This window comes from Spinacia oleracea, chromosome 4 (assembly GCF_020520425.1).
Source record: "Spinacia oleracea cultivar Varoflay chromosome 4, BTI_SOV_V1, whole genome shotgun sequence".
NCBI lineage: Eukaryota > Viridiplantae > Streptophyta > Magnoliopsida > Caryophyllales > Amaranthaceae > Spinacia > Spinacia oleracea.
Window position 1 is genome coordinate 178,744,043 of NC_079490.1, and position 11,982 is coordinate 178,756,024.

The 11,982-nt window shown below is 39.7% G+C and overlaps 2 protein-coding genes across 2 annotated transcripts; one reads left to right on the forward strand and one right to left on the reverse strand.

The window, feature by feature from the left end:
* On the forward strand, positions 1–2,201 carry LOC110799801 (uncharacterized). Its single transcript, XM_022005071.2, has 4 exons — positions 1–237; positions 1,281–1,452; positions 1,604–1,720; positions 1,836–2,201. The coding sequence occupies exons 1-4, from the start codon at positions 128–130 to the stop codon at positions 1,974–1,976; spliced, it is 540 nt and encodes a 179-aa protein (XP_021860763.1). The 5' UTR covers positions 1–127; the 3' UTR covers positions 1,977–2,201.
* Positions 2,202–6,060: 3,859 nt separating this feature from the next.
* Positions 6,061–11,477, reverse strand: LOC110784009 (uncharacterized). Its single transcript, XM_056842722.1, has 4 exons — positions 10,129–11,477; positions 9,437–10,029; positions 8,092–8,241; positions 6,061–6,377 (listed from the first exon to the last, which is right to left on the reverse strand). The coding sequence occupies exons 1-4, from the start codon at positions 11,475–11,477 to the stop codon at positions 6,061–6,063; spliced, it is 2,409 nt and encodes an 802-aa protein (XP_056698700.1).
* Between the last annotated feature and the right edge of the window lie 505 nt (positions 11,478–11,982).

Consider the following 11,982-nt stretch of genomic DNA (forward strand, 5'->3'; position numbering starts at 1 on the left):
AACCAAACCTTTATCTGGAGTATCTAGCATAGCAAAATAGGCCAGAAAGAAAAGGGTGAGGAGAGAGACAAGAAGAATAAGATAGCCAATCCATCAGGCATCAGGCATCAGGCATCAGGCATCAGCCATGGGAGACGAAAGGGTCAAAACAGAAGCATTGAAAGTTATAAATTTGTTCCAAGTTCTTCCCAAATTGGTTGTCTTTGATCTCGATTATACAATCTGGCCTTTTTACTGGTATACTTCCATTCCCTTCCCTTTTTTATCTTCATTTTTCATTGAAATACCTGATTATGGGGTAAAAAATAATTGAATTGCTTTTTAATAGCACCCATTAAACAATCTATCAAATTTCCAACTTTTTTTCTTTCTATGTTCTAATTTCCAATTTTATTTCATGTTCTATTTCATCAATTCCGTTTGATTTTGTTTAATTTTTGTTTAATTTTTTGATGTGTATTTTTGTGATTATTGAAAATTTGGGATTTGTGGATGTATTTGTGTATTTATAGTCCATAGAACTGATAAATAAGAGAACTTGCATGGATTAAAATTTCATAATCCCTTTGTTTGATATTGTTGCTTTTCTTTGAATTACAAACTAACAACAAAGCCTTAGTCCCTGAATAATTTGGGGTCCGCTAACATGAACCGTGATATTGTGATAACTGATAAGCATCTTTTGAATTATGTTTGTAAATCTGTCTTTGAGTTATTTTGTTGAATAAATTGGCAAGTATACCCGCTTTGAATCCAGTTGAGGACGAGAGGAACATTGTTGAGAAGATAAGTGATGAAGTTTTGTCAGATAATTTTCTACATTGGAAATCAAGGAATTTCATTTGAGATTGAAATTTTGCATATTGGAGAGTGGCCTAGACTAGGCTTTTAGGTTTCCATTGTTATTAGCCCCTTGGCAGTTGGCACCAATCAAGTATAAATACTCACTCCATATTTTTTTTTTTTGGTCAGATACTCACTCCATATTAACTCGACGTGTTTAGTTCACTTATTTTTCATGAACTGAACTTATATGAACTTATTAGAACTTATCAAAATTTATTTTAGTTATAAATTATACTTGGTCAACCCTTATTTTTCCTGAACTTAACTGAACTTATTTTTTCTGAAATAAGTGGAAATAACGTGAACAGAACATAGCCTTAGTCCGTCTACTAGTTCGTGCAACTTGTAAGATGACAATGTGTTATATCTGTGGTTATCTGCAAAATGTTTATAACCGTTAGTTATGATAATTGTGTTGTGTGAATGTTTTATAGTGAATGCCGCTCCAAAAGAGAAATGCCATCATTGTATCCTCATGTAAAAGGCATACTGTATGCACTCAAGGACAAGGGTATTGATATTGCTGTTGCTTCTAGATCACCAACCCCGGACATAGCCAAGACGTTTCTTGACAAGTTAGGCATCCACTCAATGTTCGTTACTCAGGTCAGAGTCATTAAATATTTAAATGCTCTGTCCACTAATTTGGTCTTCGATAATACCTTTAGTTGGCTATTTGAATAAATTGTTAGGCTCTTATGTGCTCTTGATTACAATTACTCGTAATTCAACAGTTTCTTCTTCTTTGTTACCGTAGGAAATATTTTCCAGTTGGACACACAAGACAGAACACTTTCAGAGAATTCATAGAAGCACACGGATTCCCTACACTGACATGCTTTTCTTTGACGATGAAGATAGGAACATTAAAGCGGTAAAGTTTTTGGATCAACTCATTGTTGTACTAACTTCTTTGTACATGATATGATCAAGTTTCTCAAGATTTCTCCATCATATAGTCATATCTATAAGTTTATTGTTGATTACAGATTAATAATATGGGTGCAACGAGCATTCTGGTTGAGAATGGGGTTAATCAGCAAGCATTTCAACAAGGTTTGATGGAGTTTTCTCAAAAATCCAAAGCTTCTGATAAAGCAGGTTCGTCTGGAAAGAACAAGCACAAGTGACATTGTCAATCTGTTCATACACTCAGATTTAATTAGGAGGAGAATCGGGGCAGTCATCTTGTATGAATAGTATCAATTTTATAGCGTTGACGATATTTAATTTTTGACTTGATATTGCTGTAAAGTAGTGTATTATTTTGCATCAAAGAAATGCAATTGCTATTTGACTAGTACAGAGTACTACATTTGCAATCTAATAATGTGAATCCAAAGGATGTGTGTTCATTTTTTTGCCTTTAATTTTCGTATTGCAGGCTGCTATTGGTTTATCTCTTTTAATGGCAATCTATCACAGGTTGCTTCAACATCGTTCTTCACATCCCGCATGAACGACATCGTCTAGTGTCAAGATATCATCTTTGTCAGAATATCATCTAGTGTCAAAATATCATCTTTGTCAGAAGTCTTTGTAGACATTCCCTCAAGCATTGCATCTTATTCTTCTGTACAGAAACCGCGAAGTTGCTCACAGATTTCTTCAATTCCCTTTCAAAAGGACAACCTTTTGGTGATGGTTGTTGCAACTTAATTGTTTATTTTGCTGAAGATCTATTTTACCAGTTCCCTCCCTCAACTTAGTTTGCTCTTCCCTTAACTTGTTCTACAATTTCTCGGTGTCCAGCTTCTTAAACCCTATCAGGACTTCAAGCACTTTAGCCTTTCATTTTGCATTAAACATCGATCACTAAACTCTTTTCTAAGATCTTCTTCTGTCTTAACTTGTTCAACAAGTAACTTGACATTTTCTTACAAGTAACTTGACATTTTCTTACAGACTGACCTCCTTACTTTGTTCAAGGCAAGTTCTAAAGCTTTCTGCTTTGGATTTCCACGATTGCAGTTCCATTTCTGTCTCCCTAACCTCACTTAATTAGCTAGAAGGAGGGGGATCTCCCAGACCTTACTCCAAAATACAAAACACCCAGCCCATACACAATGACAATGACAATGACAGAGTCAGATGAACCAATAATCCAACAAATAGAACCACCTACCTCAAAAAATAACCGAAAATCCACTGCAAAACCTCAGTTCGGCATGCCTCAAGATGTCGGACAACCGAAAAAACATCACCACCCAAGACCAAGGCAACCCCAAGCCAAATTGTCCAAGCCCCAACTGTTGCTTCGTTAGAGCGTCTGCGAGCCCAGTTCTCACCAGACCAAATGCGCAATACTCTAGAAGTCTTGACCTTCTTGACTCAGCCTTCTCCTCACACTCAAACCAGAAGGCCTCCCCCAGAGGTGGAGGTAGAGCAGAGGAAGAAGCGCCCCCGACCGCAGAGCAACCCTCATATCTGGAGGAGAAATCTGCCACAGGATATGGAATGCGCGGACACTCAAGAATATGATGATGAGAGTACAACTCCAAGCAGAGGCAGACCAAGAGCCACCACATATGAAAGACCAATGCGTCCTTCCATGTCAGGTATTTTGAATCCAACTCGAGCTATAATTAAGCCTGATAACTCCCCCTTCTGTGACGAAATCCTATCTGAGAAAATGGAGAAGATAAAAATTCCAACCTGTAAATACTCTGGAAAGACAGACCCGGTTAATCACCTATCTTCCTTCGGAGGACATATGATGTTGTATACCAACACAGACTCCATATGGTGCAAGGTTTTCCCTTCCACCCTGGAGGGAATGGCTCAGAGCTGGTTTGACAAAATACCCAAAAGGGTCGATAACATCTTTTCGGAACTTGGCCATTCTGTTTCGCACTCAATACGTGGCAAATATCGCCCGAGAAAGGATGACAACGGAGTTGATGTCAGTCATCCAGGGGCCATAGGAGTTTTTGAGAGAGTATATCTCTAGGTTCAATTTGGAAGCGTCAAACATACCCAAGCTGCAGCAAGAGGTAGTTGTTCTAGCAATGATGTCTAGTTTGCGGGATGGAGAGTTCAAGAGCTATCTGGGTAGGAAATCCTTCACAACCCTAGCTGAAGTTTTGGGGAAGGAAAATGAGTTCATTAAGAGCGAGGAGATCGGAAGGGTAACTGCTCGAAAGTATGTGGCTGGTGAAAGTAGTCATGCTAACCAGAATAGAAAAGAGCCCTACAGGAAGAAATACACATACACGGACAGAAGAGATAACCACCAACCCAAGAAAGACTGGGGAGGACAGAACAAAGGCAGAGGTAGTGATTTCAGAACGGAGAAAAAAGGTATATTCAACGACTACAACCCTTTGACTGCATCCAGGACACATATCTTTGCTATTAGCAAGGAAGATGAAAAGTGGAAGAGGCCACCAAAGATGTACAACAAGTACAAAGACCCAAAGAAGTATTGTGATTTCCATAGAGACCATGGTCATCTCACAGTGGAATATATGCACCCATCTCAAAGATAACATTGAAGACCTGATTCGAAGGGGATATTTAACGCAGTTCAAAGCAAAGAGCTTGTATAGCAGAACATATGAGAACAAATATAATGATAACATGGGTGATGGTAAAACGGGAGATCACACGAAGAATCAAATGGCAGATCAAAAGAGAACGGAGGATATATTGGTCATCACAGGAGGGCCAGTCCACGATGGGACAACAGCCAGCAGGGCTAAGGGTGGTGTGAATAAGTTCAGGCATCAGGTCAATTACCCCAACCCTGGAAAATGGCCTGCCCCACCAAAGATTCCATAATGTACCTTCATAGAGGATGATTGTAAGGGTATAGTCTACCCCCATGACGATCCCGTGGTGCTGGCGCTAAGTGTTGCAAACAGAAAAATCCACCGCATCCTGATAGACGGAGGAAGCTCTGCAAATATCCTATTCCGGACAGCATTCCAGGAGCTGCAGATTGATGAAAAGCACATAAAATCGGTCAATTACCCTGTGATTGGCTTCACTGGGGCGTCGGTGGTACCAAAGGGAATAGTAAGTCTTCCGGTGCAGGTTGGGAAAGGAAAGGACATCAAAGACGTAATGGTAGACTTTATGATAGTGAAGGTCCCCGCAACTTATAATGCCATTTTGGGCAGGCCATTCATTCATGATGCAAGGGTTGTAGTCTCAACTTATCATCTAACGATGATATACACCACGAACGACAACCGCTCGACAAAGGTCAGAGGCAACCAAGAGCAGGCCAAGAAATGTTGTGACACGACATTGAATTGAAACAGCCTCCTAGGCCACCACCCCTGGTTGAGGCAGAGGCACCTCTGTCACGCAAAAGAAAAAGAGAAGAGCGGAAAAAAGATAAACTTTTGAGTATGGAGAACTTTGAGCACCCGGAGGACGAATCGTGAAAACCCACCCCTGTAGAAGAAACTGAAGAGATAGAGATGAAGGAAGGAGTGGAAGATAGAACGGTTAGAATCGGTAAAGACATGGATCCCTCAGGGTAAACCTCATTGGCCTGCTAAGGGAGCATGCAGACATTTTTTCCTTTTCGGCTGACGAGATGCCTGGGATTGATCCTAGCATCATGGTGCATAGGTTGAATGTTAGCAGGGAGGTCAGACCGGTAAGACAGAAGAAGAGGAACTTTTCTGCCGAAAAGAACATGGCAATTCAAGAGGAAGTCAACAAACTTCTAGCATCAAAGTTCATAGAAGAGTGCGATTACCCGGAGTGGTTGGCCAATGTTGTGATGGCCAAGAAAGCCAACGGCCAGTGGCGAATGTGCGTCGACTTCACTGACTTAAATAAAGCGTGCTCAAAGGGCTACTATCCACTCCCTAGGATAGATCAGCTCGTCGACTCTACTAGTGGGCATGCTCTGCTGAGTTTTATGGACGCCTTCTCTGGATATCATCAAATCATCTTGTTCGAGCCAGATCGGAAGAAGGCCACCTCCATCACAGAGGCAGGGGTGTTTAATTACAAGGCTATGCCATTTGGCCTAAAGAATGTCGGGGCCACATACCAAAAGCTAGTAGACAAAATATTTTCCAACCAGAAAGGTTGGAATGTAGAGGTGTACGTTGACGATTCAATTGTGAAGAGCAAGATAGAGGCAGGTCACATTAAGGATCTGCGTGAAACATTTGCTACACTAAGACAATACAACATGAAGCTCAACCCCAAAAATTGTGTTTCGGGGTCAAGTCAGGAAAATTTCTGGGATTCCTAGTTAGTGAAAGGGGAATCGATGCCAACCCATAGAAGCTTGACAAAACCCAACAACGTGAGAGACATCCAGAGGTTAACAGGAAAGATGGCAGCACTAACCAGGTTCATCAGCAAATCCGCAGAAAAGTCTCTTCCTTTCTTATAGTTGCTGAAGGGGAATAAAGAATTCAGATGGGGGGGAAGAGCAGAAAAAGGCATTTGAGGAGGTAAAGAACCACCTGAAAAGTCTTCCGACCATCGCCAGGCCAAAGGTAAATGATCTGCTACAATTATAAATCTATGCTTCCCGGAAGACAGTGGCAGCAGCTTTGGTACTGGAAAAGAACAGAGTTCAATAGCCGAGCTACTTCGTTAGCCATGTGCTCACCCTAGCATAGCAAATATATCCTTTAATTGAAAAAATGGCTTTTGCCATTATGATAGCTGCTAGAAAGTTAAAACCATATTTTGATGCTCACAAAGTACAAGTACTGACTAACCAACCTCTGGAGAAGTCGTTGCAAAGATTAGACACTTTAGGCAGATTGTTGAAATGGGCGGTCAAATTGTCGGAATATGACATGGAATATGAACCCAGAACTTGAAGGAAATAATGCCCTTGGTCCAAGTATGCATTCTATGTTAAGTCTAATAAATGCGGTTCAGTATTAATTAACAAGTTAATAATTCAGTGAGATCAAGTGAGCTGAATGCCTAGCTAGAGGCCGCTTCAGTTCAAGTGGAATTAATGATATTAATCCACAGCTTACTCTTGACTGAACCCGTAGGGTCACACAAATAGTACGTAAACGGATCAAGTATTTAATGGCATTAAATACTCTATCTATGGATATTCGGAATCGACGGATCTTGGTTTCAGTGGGAGCTGAGATCGTCACAAGCAAGAAATGAATACTCTGGAAACGATGATATTGCCGGAAACGGAAATATGGATCGTATCGGAAATATAAATATTATCCAAGTCATAGATGTTGCCGGAAACGGAAACATGGTACGTATCGGAAAATATTATCGGAAATGGAAATATTGCCGGAATCGGAAATATTGCTGGAAACGGAAATATTGTCAGAATCGGAAATATTATCGGAATCGGAAAATAATTCCGAAAACGGAAATATTAAATATTTGTTCGAAACGGAAATTAATTCCGGAATCGGAAATATTAAATATTGTTCGTATCGGAAATGAATTCCGAAATCGGGAATTTAATCGGAAGCGTATCGTACGAATTAGCATCGGACGAGGCTCGCTAGACGAAGGCCCAACACGAAGCCAGGCCATCGCCCAGCAAGCCACACGCATCACCAACACACGCCAAAGCCTCGACCAGGCCCAGCGCAAGCCAGGCCCAGCCGAAGCCATGGGCGCGCGCGGACAGTAGCATGGGCCGAGCGCTGTGCGCTCAGCGTGGGCCGCAAGGCCTGCGCGGGTGTACGGTGCTCGTGCGATGCTCGTGTGCGAATCCTAAAGCTATCGGGATTCGATAAAAGATTAAATCCTAAACCTATTAGATAAAGTTTATTTAAATAGAGTCCTAGCAGGATTCTAATTAAATTAATTAGTATCCTAATAGGATTCCAGTTCCTTTTCCATACCTCTATAAATAAGTGCCTAGGGTCATTATTTACAGTAACGATTGAAGTATTCAAAGGGTAAGTTTTTGAAATAAAATTAACCATACACTTGCAAACACTAGCCGAAATTCCTAGTAACCTTAAGGGCGATTCTAGTTGGTCTAACTTGAGGCGGATCCGGACGTACTGTGGACTATCTACGGAGGGAGGACATTTGGAGTCCTAAAGACTTGTTCTTGTTCGGTTCGGGCACAGCTAGGGAAGGCACGCTACAACATGTATGCATCAATTCTATGCTAAATGATTATGTGAATATAATATGCTTTCGTGGCTTTATGGTTTTTTCGCATGATTTATGAATTGTCATATGTATCATAACCTAACAGAACTGCCATCAAGGCACATGCACTGGCATATTTCATAGCATAGACTTCTTATGAAGAAGAGGATGAACCTCTAGGAACATGGCAAATCTCAGTAGATGGCTTTGCTGCAGTAACAGGGTCTGAGGCTTGCATTATCATGACTTCACCAGAAGGCAATGTCTTTGAATACGCCATAAAATTCAAATTCAAAGCTTCAAACAATGAGGCAGAGTACGAGGCTGCAATCGCAGGCATCCAGATGTGCAAAGCAGCTGATGCACGAAAAATCGTACTAAAAACTGATTCGCAATTGGTGGATAGCCAATATAAGGGTGAATACGAAGCCAGAGAACCATCGATGCAGAGGTACCTAGCACTGATGAAAAAGGCAGTGGCTCAGTTATAGAGTTTTGAGATCCAGTTGATCCCAAGAGCAGAGAATAACCAAGTTGATGCTATGTCCAAGTTGGAAAGCTCAACCCTACAAGACTTGGAAAGAACGGTAATGGTCGAGGTACAAGAGGAGAAGAGTATTGACAGGAAGCCCACAATAAACTGTGTCAGTACTGAACCACAATGATACGACAACTTTGTATCGTACAATTTAGGCAGAGGTCTTCCCTCCGCCGAGCTAGATCAAAAGAAGATAAAGAAAAATGAACATTGGTTCGTTATCTATCAGGGGAAGATCTACAAAAAATCTTTTTCTTTGCCTCTGCTAAGGTGTGTCTCAGCACAGGAGGCCCAAAGAATAATCGAAGAAATTCACGAAGGGATATGTGGAAACCATATGGGAGGCAGAACCCTAGCCTTGAAAACTTTGAGGGCAGGGTACTAATGATGGTGATGTTGGGAAATATTTGATAATTTAATTTATATGAGAGGACCAAATTGTTATTCTTTAAATGTTAGCGATATTGAAGTTGCAATATAGTGATGATTTTCAGATTAATAATTGTAACTTGTATCTTTAGCATAGTATTGATTAGTTTGTTTTGTCCAGCCTAGATATAATAGAAGAATTAGACTTGTATCTTTGACATAATAAAATTAATCATTTTTGTCCCGGTTAAATACAAACATTTTATTTGTGGTTTTTGCTAAGTTACATAAAATTATTTACGAAATATTAATTTGAAAAAAATAAATCATAAAAACTACTTACATTAAATTATTTACTAAGTAAAAACTAAAAAAAAAATTGATTAATTGAAATTTATCTAAAAAATGTGATTACTTGAAATTTCTTTTTAAATGCATAATAAAATCATGTACAAAAATACGAAGTACTACATTAAATCATTTTACAAAATACAATATACATAGTAAAATTTATGAAGTAAAAGTTGACAAATGAAAGTTTTTTTTGTCTTTTTTTTTTTTTTTTGACATAAGCTTAAACAAGCAATTAAGGTAAATTACAAAACGACAAACATAAAGTAGAAGCTGCCTTTGCAAGCTTGTGCGCTTGATGAACTCGCTGCCTATCAACCTTGTTAATACAGCACCATAGAAAGGTCTTTCCAATTCTTTGGATTTCCGCAAGTGTCCAGATGAGGTTAATATCCGCAATCTCCATCGATCTCAGTAAATCGACCAAACGAAGAGAATCAGTAAAAATTGTGACCCTATTAAACCCGGCTTGAGACGCCCACCGCAGACTTAATAAACAAGCTAAAACCTCAGAGTGGAGAGCAGAACTTGTCAAACCTGGCTGCGCACCCCCTAAAATTCGATCACTTGGAACCTGTTGCCTATCCAAATACCAGCCCATACCAGCAATCTTAGAGCTTTTAAACCAAGACCCATCAGACACAATTATAGTAGTGGGATTCCCATCTTCACTCCCTGATAAGATAATCCTAGAAAAGCCCGGAGGAAAGATCGGATCCACTTCAGGAGGATGGAAAAACCTTAAATAAGGCGACGGATGCTGGTGCAATATTGAAATTTGATCCAAACCTGACTTGATACAATTATGCATTGCCGAAGAAGAAGTAGATTGACCTCTAAAAACACGATTATTCCTAACCAACCATAAACTCCAAAGAGTACTCATAAAGTACAAACACCTTGGACTATTCTTACCATCCTAACTTTGAAATCGTCGGATATAAAACAGAAACCATTCTTGGAAAGACATGGCTTCATTGAAATTTGAATGGATAGCGAGTGAACCACTCCTCCAAACATCCTGAGCAAACTTGCAAAACCGAAAAAGATGCTGAAGATCCTCATCTCCTGCATTACACTCGTCACACACCATTGACAGCTGAACACCCCTCCTCCCTAAATTAGCCTTAGTAGCAATCCCATTATGAAGGAGCTTCCAAAAGAACATTTTCCACTTAGGAAGAATCTTCATTGACCATAAGGATTTATAGAAAACGGACTCTGAATTCAACCCATAGTCACTAGAATCTCCTAAAACTAACATGGCATACGCAGACTTAACAGAAAGCTTACCTGATATATGGTATTTCCAATAAAGGAAATCCTCAGCATTAGAAGAAGGAAGTTCCATACTCAAAATTCTCCGAGCATCCAAGAATTCAAACCTAGAATTGATCTCTGCTAAATTCCAGCCTTCCCCAGAAGGAAGCAAGAAATGGTGTACTTTCCAATCCTTAGCTTGCCTAAGAGTGACATTAGAACTGAAAACTGGAGTACCTCCATTCACCCACTTATCCCTCCCTGCAACAATTGACTTTCCGTTCCCCACTTTCCAATTACACCCTTCAAGAACCAGGTTGGAAGCTCTACCTAACCCTCTCATACCCCAAGAAAGACGCCTGCCAATAAGAGAAGCTTTAATCCCGGTCCTTAGAGGTTTCAAAAATTTCCTATCCACCACTCCAGCTAACAACGAGAGAGGGTTATTATTAAGTCTCCAGACCTGCCTCATAAGTAAAGCTTTATTCAAGCAAGAAGCATTCCGGATTCCCAAACCACCAAGACCTCGAGGAATCTGCAAAGTTCTCCTATTAACCCAATGAAAACCTGAACCTGCTCTCCCAGCCCAGAAGAATCTAGTAATAATAGAATCTAACTTTGACGATATAGACAATGGAACCTCCATGCAGCTGAAGACGTGAGAAGCCATAGCAAGAAGAACAGAGTTAATCAAAACTAATTTCTGAGATTGAGAAAGGTTGCAAGAGTTCCAAGCTGAGATCTTAACAGCAACCTTATCCACAATAAAATGAAAATTGGAATGTTTCTTTCCCACCAAGTCAATTGGAACTCCCAAATGAGTTCCTATATTCTGAACCAATTCCATCTTTAAAATACCTTTGAAACGAAGCCGACTTTCCTCAGGAGTATTCGGACTTACTTTAAAAAGAGATTTCTGCAAGTTAAGTTGTTGACCTGAGATTCCACAAAACCTTTGAAGAATGTTCGAGACTGCACAACAACTTTCATTTGTAGCATTGAAGAAAAGAAGAGCGTCATCCGCAAAGAAAAGATGAGTCATTTGCGGGCTTCCTCTAGTCAATTTAATCCGCAAAGTTTTTTTTGTCACCCTTAGCTGATTTGGTTTTCATCTGGGAAAATTTATCAATTCAACGCTCTAAACTTCCCTCTTTACGGGTTACAGGTTCAAACTTTGATTTTTTGTCAATTACATTGGTAAAAGAGAAATCTGTAGTGGTGGTTCATAAGCAGATCATTTGTAAAAGAGAAATTGATTAAATTTGAGAAACAAGAAATAAAAGTATTTATACTATAATGTTATTCTTTTTACGAATAACGTCCTTAATTGGAGATAATAACTCGAGGTTTTTTCTCTCCGGCTACTACAAGATGTGGCGGTTTACTCTAATGTATATATGTGTCACATTTGATTTCCCTGTTGAAAATGATGCAACTATTTCTGAATAGAGGAAGTATAGATTTACTGTTAAACCTCAGATTTTTTTTTCCCGTTGCAGATCCTACAGGAGATGATGCACCATGCATATAGGTTTTACCTGGTATAG

Bases quoted from the DNA above. Each gene is read 5' to 3' on its own strand.
- LOC110799801 (XM_022005071.2), top strand. From the start codon at position 128: ATGGGAGACGAAAGGGTCAAAACAGAAGCATTGAAAGTTATAAATTTG. The intron at 238-1,280 runs GTATACTTCCAT...AATGTTTTATAG, and splicing joins ACAATCTGGCCTTTTTACTG to TGAATGCCGCTCCAAAAGAG. The intron at 1,721-1,835 runs GTAAAGTTTTTG...TGTTGATTACAG, and splicing joins AAGATAGGAACATTAAAGCG to ATTAATAATATGGGTGCAAC.
- LOC110784009 (XM_056842722.1), bottom strand. From the start codon at position 11,477: ATGACTCATCTTTTCTTTGCGGATGACGCTCTTCTTTTCTTCAATGCT. The intron at 8,242-9,436 runs GTTTGTCGTTTT...CTGCGATTGCAG, and splicing joins AAAGGCAGCTTCTACTTTAT to CCTCGTACTCTGCCTCATTG. The intron at 6,378-8,091 runs GTTCATCCTCTT...GTTCTTTTCCAG, and splicing joins GATTTGCCATGTTCCTAGAG to TACCAAAGCTGCTGCCACTG.